Here is a 15,294-nt window from a genome sequence, read left to right as displayed (position 1 = left end):
GTAGCGTTTTGTGGGAGAAACGTTTCGTCACTCATCCAAGTGACTTGTTCAGTCTCAGCTGACTGCAGGTTTCCCCAATCTTATAAACAGTACATTTGCATAATGACTGAAACCAGCCCACTGAAGGAACAATAGGCTGGGAGGTCAGTTTATTCATCATAATTATGCAAATTCTCATGCCCATTGATCAGCAACCAATGATCAAAGACCGCTGATCAATGGCCATGAGTACCATTCACAGAGAGTTGGGGAATGGCTGCAATCACAGCACTGTAAGATGATGTAAGGTGGGCTACAGCAGCAGAAGACCACACTGGGTGTCTCTCAGCTAAGAACAGGAAACCGAGAATACAATTTGAACTAAACTGGACAGTAAAAGATTGGAAAAACATTGCCTGATCTGATGAGTCTTGATTTCTACTGTAACATGCAGATGGCAGAGTCAGAATTTGGTGTAAACAACTTGCATCAACAGTTCAGCCTGTTGATGGTGGTGTAATGGTGTTGGGGAACACTTTGGGCCTCTTCATACCAACTGAGCATCATTTAAGCACCACAGCCCGCCTGAGTATTGTTACAGACCACAGTGTACTGTGGTCATAAAGTACTGTGTACTGTCTGATGGCTGCTTCCACCAGGATTACACTATGTCATAAAGGTCAGATCATTTGCAACTATTTTTTGGTGGTGTGGAATGGGAGATTTGCATTAGTAGTTGCTATGATGTTAATATGGAGCAAAATCTCTAAGGAATGTTTCAAGCAACTTCATCTATGCAATTGAGAATCATACTGCATGGCTAAGCTCAGAAGCCAAAATTTAATGCTTTAAATAGGATGCAAGGTATTTAAATTATCACATGATCAGGCTCCTCAGGTGCTTAGTCACCCTTAAGATGACTGTACTCAAAAACATGATGAGCAGCCAGTGAGGAGTATAAAGGGCTCTATGTAAATCCCCATTTCCGCAAATAGCTTTTTCTTCTCTGGGGATCGACATGTGGAATATCTGGATTTTGACTGAAATCATTTACACCTGAAACTCTGAGTAATGCAATTATGGATGATCTGCTGCTCTCTATTACATGGTTTTCTTGTGACTTGCCAACTTTGCTGTTGTTCAGTTGTGAGCTTTTGCTCTTGATCTATACCTGTATTGTGCAGACTGTGTGTTGTACTACCTCTGCTGTGTTTGTGGTTGAGTTTCATGTATTTTAAAGGCCACGGGCCTTTGCAAATAAGCTAAGACTATAAATTCTGTGGTGTGTTTCTGGCACACACTTATCCTGATACACTATAAAACAATAAAACAACAAAATGAATCTTCTTTCTTTCTTTCTTTCTCTTTTAAAACCTTATATTAAAAGCAAAATATTTCCATCCATATCAGTGGGCTGACAACTTCATTAACATTACCATGTAAGTCCACTTTTCTCATTGATTATTAAATCTTATTTTCACTTCTCTCCTTTTAAACTTAACACCAGCTATTTCCTCATGCTCACACAGACAATAAACAGGATGTAGGCTGGCTAAAGTTCACATTAGACCAGTTTGACACGATGTAGTGCTGCCCCCTTCTGGATTAAAGGCTCACTTAACCAAGCTGTATTTTTCCAGCACCACAGGCAATAGAGAAGGATAGGTACATTGTGTTCTCATTTCTCCATCACCCCGGTATTTATCACCAGTAGGAGATAAGCACAGCGTGAACATCAGTACAAAAAACACACAATGCATAGCAACAAGACGGGAATAAATCAACAGACGATTCTGTCAGAGAGAAGAGGATGAAGTGCACATCCATTTCTGAGCATCCAGTGCTGTTGTGCTTGTAACTATCCTCAGCAAAGCCAGAACCACACACACATACAAAAAGTTACTATGCTATTGCAGTGGGTATCATTTTACAGTCGCTCGTTATTGTTGATACTGAATTTTAATGTAAAAAAGAAACAAGCCTGCAGCACAGCACGGCACAGCGAACGCCCACTAAGTAAGTATTTTTAATGTAGTTTATTTTTTTTATATGCATCTATATACATAAACATTTACAATGCAGTATATGCTATAGAGGTACAACCATAGTAACACTGTAGGTGTGAGCTATAGGAAACGGGTAGAAAAGCTGAACAGTACTCAAACATGTGCTTTTGATATCATGCTGCTTGTCTGATGATGGATCTTCATTCTGAAAGGAACAGATAATGCCATTGGATGGGTTATTTAAGAGAAACTCTGCATCTGATTACGAGTGAAATCCTGTGGCACGAGTGGCTGAGATCACTCTAATACTGTGAGGATGAAGGTAGTTTGACAGTAGTATTTTTAAGAAGCTTTTGTATAATAAAGCAGCCAAAGTATGATTATATCTAGCAGCATATATATACAGCATTAAAAAGGCCCTCAGAAAAATGGCACAATAACATATTCTTATGTGATTGCACAGTAACTGAACTGTTCAAAAATACTATAAGGTTAAAGTATATGTAAGAATAGATTAAAAAGCAAGGTCCCTCCGTACAGTACTGTGATAACATAAAGAGTGAGGCACATTCATCATCACTTGCAAAATGCACTGCATTCAACAGGAAGAAAGCAACTGGCACTTCAGAGCTGTGTGAAAAATTTCTAAAAGACTTTTAAAAAATACAAAGTATCTTCAAAATTGTTCATCCTTTGACAAACGCTTTAGAGCGGACGGCATGCCGAGGGTCATTTCTTTGCTTTGCAGATTCAACACAAGAGTAAAACTGTGTAAAACTCCACAAGAACAATAATGTACACATACTATGATGATTAAAACGAACCCTTATTGGGGACATCGTGAATCACAATTTTTATACAGATAAATCATCTAACTCACTTCAGTATCTGCAGTGTATACTTCACAATATATATTCAGAATACCAAGTATCTCTCCGTTCCCCCTTTACAAGATATGCATACTACCCTGAAGCAAAAGTTATTTTTCATGTCTTTGCAGTTACCTCAAAACTGTGTCATGCATAACTGCAACGAAACTGATATGAAAGGACGTCTCCTGCAGAAGACAAAGACTGGTTTAACAGTTCAGTGGAAACTCGGGTAAAATACACCAGAAAAGCAAAAAATAAAAAAAATGAAAAAAAAAATGGAAAAAGTGCAGACATCTGAAAAAAAGGTGAAAACAGAAGAAATAACTTTTTTTCTCTCAGGTGACGTATTTAAGGTATCTGAGCTGCTCCTGAAGGCTCTTGTGAAATCCGACTCGAGGATTCTGCTGCTCTTCTCCATACAGCAGAATTCCTCTGAGGAAAAATCTCCCAGGTGTTTGAATTGTCACTCAATATCCCACAAAAGGCCTGATGTGATGAATCCTTACTGATGGACTGACTTCACATGCAGCAGGTAGCTTTGTTGCAGTCACGGAGTGGATGCGTCATTTATTTAACTTAGCAGATGCTATAAAATAGTGGCCTCCTCCATGGCATTGACCCATCTGAAACACAAAGAAGTGGAGCATTAGACCTTCGACCTCATTGTCTTTTTTTTTTTTTTGACTGGATTTGAAAGTCAGCTTATGTCACAGATCAGAGGTCAAGGTCACCCAGTGTTTTTCTGTTTTCTCATAATTATGATACTAAATTGTTAATATGAATATTAACCACTTTGTTTTTTGTGGAGTATAATCAACAAATTAAATCTTACAAAATAGATCATAAAACTCAGCGGCTTTCTTTGTCTTTTTTATTTAACAGGTTTGTATGATTTGCACTCATTGTGTACACCTTCTGCTCATTCTCTTTATCAGCTTGTTTTGATTTCAATAGACTATTTTACTGTGAAACACCAAAAACACTCCATGATTCAGTAGCTTTTAGTGCCATTTTTATCAGCAAAAACTTGAAGTAATCATGTATGACTTTATCCCTCTCCACATCATTGTGGAGGAATTTTGCTCACTTTTCTTTACAGAGTTTCTTCAGTTCATCGAGATTTACTGGCATTCATATATGCACAGCTCTCTTAAGGTCCCACCAGAGCATTTCAATCAGGTTGAGGTCTGTGCTCTTGCAAGACACGGATTCTTTCCTTTTTCAGTCATTCTGCTGTAGATTTGTAACTGTGCTTGAGATCATTGTCCTATTGCATGACCCATTCTCAATTAAGGTTTGCCTGTTACTCCCAGGACAAAACTTCTGCTTTCACAGAGGTGCTCACGTGCGCTGATGATCCGTTAATCAAGCACATTTGACAAGCAGCGTCCCCAATAGCTACTTACCCTCTTAATAAGGGTAAGCTTACTATTTTACATGACTGTATAAATCCAGCGGCGCTCCAAATAACATTCACGCTTTGTTCAATAAGAATATGAACTTTAAAAGTTAAAAAAGGCTCTCTTTTATTGTTGTGACACGCTTATATTTAACTTTAAGCAGAAAAAAAAGGGATGCAAATCTTCGTCAGGGAGTCAGAACAGATTTCACGGAGCGCCGTGAGAATAAATCCATTTTATTTGCAATTTAAAAGAAAGTGCCTTGGAGTTATTTTTCTTTTTATGTCATCCCATCCCAGGAGCCCCTCAAAGGAATCCAGTTTAAATCTTGGAAGACCTCCTGCTCAAATACTTTTCAAAAATAAATATATATGCACTCTTTTGAACTGTTTTTACAAGCAAAAAACCCCAACAACCTACAAAACAGGGCTGACAGTAAGTAACAAGTGAATTCAAATAAATTGTCATGGCCCATTATAATAATTGATGCCTTTTGTAAATCTCAAAGTCAGTTGGAAGAGAAACGAATCCACTTTAACAAACACAGCCTGCCACCTCCACTCTTTGCCAGTAAAATGGGGATGCTGCAAACTGCCACGTATTTATTAAAACAAGTGCATTAATAAGCTTGCTGTCAGCCTTCACAGAGTCACACATTCTACCAAAACAGATCAGCAATAGAGGACATAAATGCAGATAAACGAGTGCAAACATTAACAGAAGACAGGAGACTTGTTAACGGTCAGTGCAGCAATCTTACACGAGAAAGCGAGAATGCATGGAGAGTACATTATGCTGCACTGCAGGAGATCAGCTGCTCACTGCCTGCTGTCTAACATACCACACATGCCTTGCTACAGCTCCCTGGTGGTCCAGTGATTAAGATTTAGCGCTCTTGTTGCTGTAGTCTGGCTATGATTCCTAGTCAGAGAATGTGCTTTTAAAAGACACTCCATGAATGTGCTTGTAAAAGCATTTGCACTGACCTGCGAGCAGTGTTTTGATCATCTGCTTTGAAGGTGTAGTAGAGTGTTTTCTTGTGGTACAAATGGAATACGTTACTGCTTTCTTCTCCCTCTGGCCTCTCAGTCAGCTTGACGGTGAAGCCCTGCAGAGGCAGACTCTCTGAAGCCACTTTATCCTGAAGGAAGCAGGCACAAGTTAAAAATGCCAATCTGGCCGTCAGCAGCAACAACAACTTAATAAGTTGCTCGTGCTTTGAGGAAAACAAAAGAAAAAAGAAACAGAGAGAGAGGGAGAGAGAGAGAGCACAGAGATTCCCTTTATTAGTCAATAAGTGTTCTGCTCATGAGGCTGAAAAAGTTAATGGATATGTAGTTAAATAGCTGTCATGCACTTGAGAAGAGCTGGATAAAGGCAGTAAGAATATTTCTTTGCTTGAGTGGCGATAATGTGTGAATGTGTTTGGGGCTGGTGTGGGAGACTCTGTGCCCCCTCACCTCACTGGCTGTGAAGGTGTAGAGCACCTTGTCTTTGAGGAGGAACCACAGTCGCTTCCACTTCCTTTTGCTCTTCTTCCTGCGCTGCAAACTCCCACTCATGGTTGAGCCCTCCACACCAAGTGACACCTGCAGATAATTGTAATTTATTAGACATTCAGAAACTCTAATAACAGGGATGATGAGTCAGCTGTTTGTCACAGCTGTAAAGACAAATGAAAGGGTACAAAGTAGTGTGAACCCTAGTGGCAGTTTTTGTGTACTGCAGTAAGCAGCTGGACTAGATTCCAGTGATGGCAGTACACACAGACATCCTCCATTCACACAGCTCCCTGGTGGTCTAGTGGTTAGGATTCGGCGCTCTCACCGCCGCGGCCCGGGTTCGATTCCCGGTCAGGGAATAATCTTTACTTTCGCCAGTAATACAAGGGTATGTGGGATATAAATGTTCTTAAAAGGTTTTCCTAAATATCACAGTGGTCCGTGTTACTTTGGTAATAATAAGCAATACTCTCTTGCTAATAGTTATCAGGATTTGAAAAAAGGGTAGAGATAACAGGCAGCGAGTAGTTCACCTGGGTCAGAGGGGAAATGCTCTTCCGGGACTTCCACAGACTAGGGGGCTGCAGACTCTGGAAAACAGCAGAGAGGGGACGACTGGCCCGGTGAGTCCGAGGGCTGGAGTTATCACAGGCAGCTGACACACTTCCACCTGCAGGCAAATGCAAACTCATTACCTTATCAAGGTAAACAACTGGAAATAATAAGGTTTACATTGTACAGTGAGTTTTAAAACAAGCTTCACCTCTTTTCCTGAGCTCGGCATAACAGTGATCGCACACTTTAGCCAGTCTGTCTTTGAGGTACTTCAGAGGGTATCTGTTTCTGGAACAAGCCCGGCACACCACCTGTGCGGACACATCAGTGACATCGTAATACATCTACAGTGAAAATCTCCAAAGTAACAGTAAGGTATGGTAAGATTATGTCCCCAATATCCCCAAACAAGTTTACAGCTAAACGCCAACCACGTTCGAGTGAGAGCAAACTTTGGGTCTGACCTTGCCACACGCATTGCAGTGGTGTCGTCTGAGAGTGAGGCTGAAGTCGGAGGTGCAGTTCATGCACATCATCACATGAGAAACTGGCACGAGGACAGGTGCAGCCTCACCCAGGGCCATCCACAATTTCTCACGGGCCTGATTGGACAGTGATGTTGAGATGTTACAGCACGAATAAAGCTCGCTTTTTCAGAATTCAACTCTTAACCCTGTAAAGCTCGAACCACAAAATAATTGCCAGAAAAGTCTTTTTGTTTTCAAAGCTGAGAGAGTTTATTGAACCTTCTGACAAATACATATCATAGGAGTTGAACTGCAAGTTATTGCCAGCAATAATAAGTAGATAGGGCTTATAAATGGTAATTTATTTAAAAAGTGAATCATCAAACCCTTCTCTTAGCTAATTCTGCGCCATACTTTCTTACTATGACTCAGATGAAAGTTCTCTTCTATGACAAATCGTATTGTGTTACACTGAAGTTATTTTTCCTACCTCACTGCAGGGCCCGCCAAATGTGCAGAGTCCCGCCGCGTGGTCCGCTATGGCTCGACTTAGTGTGTGGAACCAGTCCTCCCTTTCTCCAACAGAACTGAAGAGAAATACAGAAATACACACTTGATGCCCCTGATGTGCCTGACTGAATGTGTAGATTTCTTTGGAAATGACAGCCATTGTTCACATCAGAGTTCTGAATGTCAGCGGCTCACCTGGCAGAGAGTGTAATGGTGATGTCGGACACCTCAATCTTAAGACAGTTCAGCACATTGCCCAGCGTGGGTTTGCTCACCTGTGTGTGACAAACAAGACCAGATCACAGTGCAGTAAAAAGCAAAAAAGCAAAACGTGTATATGAAACTTGGAAAAGTTAATGTACCTTCATCCCTGACAGAGACAGTGTGTTCTTGAGCCTGTATTTCCCATCCTGCTGAGGGTAGGTGTACAGCATTATGTCGTTCATCTGAAGGAGAAAAAGGAAAGAAAATATAAGAGGCATAGAAAGATTTCACTATTTGCAGTGTTGGGAAGGTTACTTTTAAAATGTATTCCATTACAGAATACCGAATACATGCCCCAAAATGTATTCTGTAACGTATTCCGTTACGTTACTCAATGAGGGTAACGTATTCTGAATACTTTGGATTACTTAATATATTATCATGCTGTTTACAACTACGTGAATGTACTATTGCTGTGATTTATTACTGTTACTGAAGGTCCGCGGCTCCGAACCGCAGTAAAGGGACATCTGGCTAATACGGCGGGTTCCGTGTCGGGCTCGTAGCTGAAAACTAGCTTTACTTTGTTGTCTGGGTCAACTTTGCTAGCGAGAGACAGAGAGAGGCGTTGAAAGGCTGCTCCAACGGAACTTATTTTTTCCGGAGGAAAACACGAACACAGTGTACAGTTGAGTCTTAATAGCTTACTTACAAATGGGCTCGTCAGGCACTCTTCTTGGCTGCAGTGGTTATTATTATATTTACATGCTTCCAGCTCCCGTTTTTGCTCCGTGACAGCTCGGACTTTTCCTTTCTCTCCCTCCCTCGTTCACAGACACATAACGTGTATGGTAGTCCATTCTCGCTGCAGCACGGACTACACTGCCCATGAGGCTACATTCTTTAGGGCCATGCCTGTAGCATTCTGCCTTTTAGCTTAGCACAACAACAACAACAACAAAAAAGCGCTCTCTCACCCAGGAAACACGCAGAGAGAGAGCGCGTCACACTGTAACCATGGCAACCGTAACGCTGCCGCCTGGAACAACAGAACGTAGCTGTCAAACAAACCCAAACAGTCCTGACCCGCGACAATATGAAACAGGAAAGTACCGCCGTGTAATCCATTTATTTCAACAAAGTAACTGTATTCTAAATACCACCTTTTTAAACGGTAACTGTAACGGAATACAGTTACTCATATTTTGTATTCTAAATACGTAACGGCGGTACATGTATTACTCCCCAACACTGACTATTTGAGATATAATGGCTACTTTCAGCTGCTCTCTTATTCTCACAATATTATATGGTGGACTGAAACTGCCAACATTTAAAAAAAAAAAAAGCAGAAACAATAAATTAATTCATAATATTTTTTATTAACTGATTTATTTGTTGACTAAGCTTTTGATTTATTGTAGATTTTTACAGTTTCTCCTCCTGATGAGAAAATGATTTACTCGGGATGTAATACCACCTGCTAACACAAGGTGGTAGTGTTATATAAACAAAAGCACCACAGCTGCCCAAAACAGCACCGAGGGTAGAGCTGGTTAAGTACTAGGTTGCGTTTTCACATCACACTCACCTCTGTGCATCCTGTCAGCACAGAATTCCCATGTATGCAAACAACAAAATCAGGCATTACTGTAAGGAAAATGTTTATTTTCCTGTCAAACTTGAGGTATTTGAATCCCCTGAATTCACCAAGAGTCTATTGTGTTCTCACAACACAGACAAAAGAAATGACATCATCGGTCACACCTTATGTGTGCTCTAAACATCCGCTGGGGCCTTATAAGCAGCATCCAGGAATTCTCCACCCTGCTCTGGACTCCGGGCCTCCCCTCGCCTTCACAGCCTTCTTAGGCTACGCTGAGAACCAGAGCTGGGTGGAACTGGCCACCTTCACCACAACAACAACACAAACAGCAGCAGTAACGCATTTCATTGGACGACTGGCTGGAGACAAAACACTGCATGATAGCCAAGCCCGAGCCCTGCCTACGACCTCTGTGCTCGAGCCGCCGCAGCTCTTCTGCTCCACCCTGCACTGCTCATTTACTCATTCCACAGAAATCCAAGCAAGCGCCAAGTTAACAGATTTCACAGACATAACCCACGAGACGCAAATTATATCCACTTGAGCAACCAAGACATTTACTTTTTTCGACAGTGGCATTTCATCTCCTCCCCTAAAAGCGTCACCTCCTTTACCTGCCCCTTTTACTCGTTTCCCTCTGACATCTCTCTAGATCTCCATCCTCCCTCTTAATCCCTCCTCTCACTCACTCAGCCTGCTTTTCTTTCTTTTGTGAGCCCTGGCTTGTGACATGGGTGCAGCTTCTCTCTGTCACAGAGGTGGTTGATTGCTTTCATCGGCGCCGTTTGTATTTCAGTTTCTTTAAAGTCCCATAAATAACACCTCAACCTCTGGAGCTGTCGGCTTCAAGGGAGAAAATAGCTTTATAGTCCTAATAGCCTAAAGTATCAACCACTAACATTTTCAAGCTAGAGCTTATCAGTTTAGAAACAGCAAGAGACTGATGGAAGAGAACAAAATGAAAAAGATGATTCAATCCTGGGTGTCTCAAATGTTACATGCTACCTGGAAAACCCTATGGCAAATATGCTGCCCATGGAAATTCATAACATGAGACAGCACTGATTGCACATGAAACAATAGATGGGACTTCTCTATTTCACATTATGTGTTTGTGTAGCACCACCACCCCTCCTCCCTGCATTCTACAGGGTGTCTGGCCTTCACTTCGCTGTCAGTTCCCTCCCAATACACAGGAAGTCGGCATCCAGTGACCCACACCAAACATCCTGTAAGGAAGTGGGGCCCTGGAAAACAAGTCCTGGGAGGGGAGGAGGGGAGAGGAGGAGAGTGGAGAGGGAGGCCCTTGGCTAGATGGGTGTGGTGTTTAGTCGAGGTCTTACAGCCTTGGCCTTGTGCCCCCCACCCTTCCCCAAAACCTCACCTAACTTGCGGCACAACCCTGTCCAACATTCCTCCACATTTTCTGCAGACCACGCCAGCATTCATTTTAACATTACCTAAATAACACTGCAGGTGTTTTCTGTCCTCGTGCTGTCCATCCATACCTTGCTTAAAACCACACGAGTTTCTTTTGAACTCTAACTGAGATGGCACTTTCCAAAGATACTGAATACACGAGGCTTTGTTTTGGTAAACGTGTGTGAAATAATGCAAAAAGCACTTGAAAGAAAGGTCAAGCTATAGCCAAAAGTTTGATTAAGTCACTCAGGATAAATATTAAATATGCTACTTTGAACAAAGATTGGCACCCAACTGATTTATTGGTGAGGTAAAACTATTGGCTGATATTAGATATTTACCAGTCTTTCAGCAAAGGTTAATAAGGCTAATACATAAAAAGAAGAGATGGGAGAAACAACCTTCCACCATGTTACGAGTGTTTACATTGCACAGTTTGTCCACCACATTTTCTTTAATCTTTCCTATGATTAGCATTTTTAAAGATAAGCTAGGCTAATCACAGCTAATATTAGATCATTTCAAACTACTGAAGAAACAAAATAGTGAAATACTTTTAAGCTTTAACACCAGTAGTACTAAGTATCCGATGTAATGCCATTACCAGAAACAGGTGCCGAGGTTGCCTACTTTTCCTGGAGACCTTCATGAGTGTGCCCTCTTTGACAAACATCTGCCAAAAGAAACAGTATAAAAGCTTTGCATGTTAGGTTGTTGTAATGTTGTAAACTAATCCTTACAACATTACGTAAACACATGACCAGTCATTTTATGCTTTCAAAGTGACCTCAGAGGTCTGGCATTCAGATTTTGGTGTTGCTTTGTTTTTGACAGTGCAGCAGTAACGTTGTCAGACAGAACTACACGATACTCACCCTTCCAGGTTTCAGAAGGTCCCTCTTCCCTTTCACGCTGTATTCAATGTGAACCAGACGCAACAAGTTTTCCTGCAGAAGAAGAGAAGCAGGAAGTTAGAGAGAGAGATTATCTAGTGACTGATGGAAGAGAAGACAAAGAACTGAACCATCCCTGTTTCTCTGTGTCTGCCATCCCTCACATTTTTAGTATCACATCCCTTTCCGACTCCCTCCCTTTCATGCCCAAAGAGAGAGATGTGCTACCACCGTCTGTCAGTTTGTATGTGTATGTGTCAGGGCTTGTGCACAAATGAGAAAAAAAGTGTGATAAACAGAGGAGGTAAGCCAAAGATCCACATGGGAGCTCGGCAGTGAGGTGGAGTTGCCAGTTCATTCACAAACCATTCCCTCCCTTATAATTATCTCCATGAAGAGATAATTTGTGTGTGTGTGTGTGTGTGTGTCTGTGTGTGTGTGTGTGTGGGAGGGTGGGGGGTCATATTCACCCTTTACACTGCTCCCTTTGTAATAAACACCTGGGACTTTCTGATGACATCATCTTTCCTTGCCTCTTGCGTAAATCAACAAGCTAAATGCCAAAAAAGAGGAATAGAGCTCCCCTTCACTCCTGCAAGTCGTTTGGAAGAAGGATTCACGTGGGAGAAAAACCTCAGCTGTCTAATCTTGTCACGCTTGAAAATTGTTCTTTCATTGCCACGCAGAATAAAGACGCAGCAACCGCAACGCTGGGCTGTGAATATGTCAAACTCAACAGGGGCTACACAGTCTGAATGTAAACTCGCGGGGTGTATCCTGACTCAGAGACTCACCCCCTGTTTCAGATTGTCGTTGGCCTGGTCGGCTACCTCGGACACAATCACCAAGGCAGCTGCAACACAAACAGAGAAAGAAAAAGAGAGAGTGTTGGACTTGGAACCCTCTCATTGGCTCTGACACAACAGCCAGGCCCCGATACAGCTGCGTGCAAGTGTGCACGCGTGTGTCAGCACAAAGCATGCAGATTTACCCTGAGTGTCCTCGTATTCTTTGGAATCAGGAGAGAGGTTGTTCAGGTAATCTGGAGAAATCAGAGAGAAGATATGAAAACAAGACAAGGTAAAACAAGGTTAAATCTGAATTTGCAGGTGTGAAGCATCTACGGTTGTCTGGCCATAACTAGTGGTACAAATGAAATTGTATCTTTAAGTCCAACTTTTGCAAGAATACACACTGTTGAAAATGAGTGAGGTTGAGTGTGCTGTGATGACACTGAAGAGCGGATGGACCCCAGACAGCCCCAGCCCAGTATAACTCCTGGGATGCGCAACACTATGCTGAGTGGCTACTGTTAGCTGATGTCAGCAGGTTAAGCTGCCACATAATTGCTCCAAGTGGAAACAACAGCTCATGTTAAGCATAAATAACACTTTGTCTTACAATTAAATGTGTGCATATGTGCGTTTATGTGTTACCTGTGAGTAGCATGCGGTATTGAAGCACTCTCACTATAACCTGCAGCAGCTGGTGTTTCAGTGGGACTTCTGCTTCTTCTGGGCTTCTTCTCTGCACAGACACACACACACATTGGAAATTTTAGAGGCTTGTAAAAAATCATCCATGACTAGTCTACATGGAAAGGTTTTTATTAGGGGTCATTTGCTGAAGTGTACACTGCAGACATATTATTTCCGCAGAACAAAATTTTTGTGAAATTAAATACCTTCTCCCACAAAAGATCTCACCCACAAAAGAGTGCAACGGTGCCCCTGAGCTACACACAAAGAGCCGCTTCTCTGGCTCCCAAATAAGGTTAACCACTATGAGTCAGTGTTGCAAGTCAAGGGCACCAGTGACCAAAGGAAACCTATCGGACAGGATGACCTTAAAACATCTTTTCCACCAGTGTATAAAAACCTGAAGCGACTCCCATTCTTCTGCTCGGTGCAGTCATTTGCAGGTGAAAGGGGACAAAAAGTGGCACAATCAGAGAGAGCTTTAGAAAATCAATCAGGATCTAATTGTCTCTGACAGGTATTTATGCCCTAAGCGGTGGAGAAGCAGTGGGGGTCTGTGTACTGTCTGTGTACACACACACACACGCACAGAGTTTTTTTTCTAATCCAATGAAGTCCCATCCTTCATTAGCGAGGCACAGATAGCACCCTGTGGGAAACAGCATCTTCATCTTATTTACACCACACAAACGCATACACACTCGTGCACACACAGGAGCCCACGCAGACACAAACACACGCTCTATCATCCAATTTCAGACGCATTCACACGTGCGTGCAGTGTGCAAATGATGGATCACTTCCCACGTACACCCAGGCCGTGGTTGGTGATGAGATAACGCTGATTGGGGCTCTAAAAGGGGAGGGATGCGGTATGACTTAAACACACCGCTTTGTCTTCATTATCTGGATTGCAGGAGTCAAAAAGTAACAGAAAGCTGAGGCCTCTTCTAGTGACGTCCACTCACCTACTCTTTAGGTTTCTGTGTATGAAGGTGTGTTGTTGTTTTTTTACCCCTCAGCTTTAGCCTTTACTTTTCTGCCTTCCTTCTTTCCTCCTGTCTCACTGATCACTGCATGATGCATTGAGAACAATAATAACTAGCTCTCCATTCTGTTTTCAGAGCATCCGCTCCACTCAAGTGTTGCATGTAAATTGTCATCCAATTGACACTTGTAAAGAGGAAGTAGCTTTCGAGAGATGGTAATTAGCCTGCAGTTTGTTTGGGTGAGACCAAACGAAGGGGGAGAGAGGAGCGAATGTGCGATGCATTGTGCTGGCAAATAAACACGTCCACAGAAACGCAGAGATAAAAAAAAAAAGAAGCCCCACACCTCTCACACTCTGTCACGGCCAGCTGATTTGCTGCCTGCACACAGAACTGATCTAATTGGGGAGTTGTAAAGGAGGCTGTGGCTCTAATTAGCTTCTGTCTGCCTCATTGCCCAGCTGCCTTTACAAGGATTTCACTCCATCGCTCTCTCTTCCCCCTATCGCTCTCTGTCCACCTGCTGCACAGCCTCCCACTGTCCCCCTAGGCTTCTGGCACAGGAGGAAAACACGCGACGTTTACACACATCTACGCTACCGCATGAATACTAATCCAACCTGAAGTGCTGTGGAAGGAGATTTCTGAAGTGTTTGCAGTTGAATGACATCCATGCAATTTGTGAATGACAATCGCCCTGCAAAGACAATCAGACACACACATGCAGGGACACAAATGAATGGGTAACAGAGGTAATGGGTAACACACAAGCACACCACGCTGTGTTGGCTCACGTGGTAAATGAGCAACACTGGCCATCCAGAGGAGACTGTAATCCTGTAAGGGTCGAGCAGTGATCTGATCAGGGTCTGTGGCTACTTTATCACTGTCATCACCACATCCACAATGAAATTGCTAGCACTTATGCTGCAGCACTTTGGCTTGTGGCATTAAAAAAGCAATTGGCCGGGAGAGTGGAAAAAAGGAAACGGAGGTGTTGAGGGGAGGTAAGCACTGAAAATAGCCAGATCTAATGAAGATTGACTATTTTTAAATGCAGAAAAAAGAACAGCAAGCTGTGAGTACAATTACCCGAGTCAATGCTTGTGCTTTTTTGTAGGTATAATGACTTGAGATGTGCCACACAACCAGTATTAAACAACAACACAGCATCTCTCAGGAGCAGGTACAGTGTGCCTATATGATTGTCTTTGCTCTCCCTCAGCCCTCTTTCCTCCTGATTACAGTGGGGTCACAATCACCATGTAACTCCCAAAGCAGTCCTTTGGTACAGCACAGCATTCATCACCCACACATAATGCCCTGGTGTGGGACTGTGGGAAGGACAGACTCCAGGTTACATGCTTATATGTAATAAGGGAAAAGTAAATGCAGGTTGAATATATACTGA

The 15,294-nt window shown here is 42.5% G+C and overlaps 1 protein-coding gene and 1 non-coding gene across 3 annotated transcripts in view; one reads left to right on the top strand and one right to left on the bottom strand.

Moving 5' to 3' along the window:
* Positions 1-1,800: 1,800 nt before the first annotated feature.
* fgd5a (FYVE, RhoGEF and PH domain containing 5a) overlaps positions 1,801-15,294 on the bottom strand; it is a 33,166-nt gene continuing 19,672 nt past the window's right edge. Inside the window, exons 8-21 of one of the 2 annotated variants that reach the window (XM_063474612.1) lie at positions 12,853-12,943; positions 12,408-12,458; positions 12,211-12,269; positions 11,399-11,470; positions 11,128-11,196; positions 7,654-7,737; positions 7,487-7,566; positions 7,272-7,368; positions 6,779-6,916; positions 6,523-6,625; positions 6,293-6,429; positions 5,718-5,846; positions 5,244-5,398; positions 1,801-3,480 (exon numbers count right to left, since the gene is read on the bottom strand). In XM_063474612.1, coding sequence (XP_063330682.1) covers positions 3,444-3,480; positions 5,244-5,398; positions 5,718-5,846; positions 6,293-6,429; positions 6,523-6,625; positions 6,779-6,916; positions 7,272-7,368; positions 7,487-7,566; positions 7,654-7,737; positions 11,128-11,196; positions 11,399-11,470; positions 12,211-12,269; positions 12,408-12,458; positions 12,853-12,943 — 1,302 coding nt within the window. In that variant the 3' untranslated portion in view covers positions 1,801-3,443. The remainder of the gene's footprint in view (positions 3,481-5,243; positions 5,399-5,717; positions 5,847-6,292; positions 6,430-6,522; positions 6,626-6,778; positions 6,917-7,271; positions 7,369-7,486; positions 7,567-7,653; positions 7,738-11,127; positions 11,197-11,398; positions 11,471-12,210; positions 12,270-12,407; positions 12,459-12,852; positions 12,944-15,294) is intronic. The other variant, XM_063474613.1, reaches the window with a different exon arrangement.
* On the top strand, positions 6,047-6,118 carry trnae-cuc (transfer RNA glutamic acid (anticodon CUC)). The gene has a single exon. It is a non-coding gene; the product is annotated as a tRNA-Glu (tRNA).

This window comes from Pelmatolapia mariae, linkage group LG5 (assembly GCF_036321145.2).
Source record: "Pelmatolapia mariae isolate MD_Pm_ZW linkage group LG5, Pm_UMD_F_2, whole genome shotgun sequence".
NCBI classification, from domain to species: Eukaryota; Metazoa; Chordata; class Actinopteri; order Cichliformes; family Cichlidae; genus Pelmatolapia; species Pelmatolapia mariae.
The sequence above is the reverse complement of the archived record's forward strand: the minus strand, read 5'-3'. Positions and strand labels throughout refer to the sequence as shown.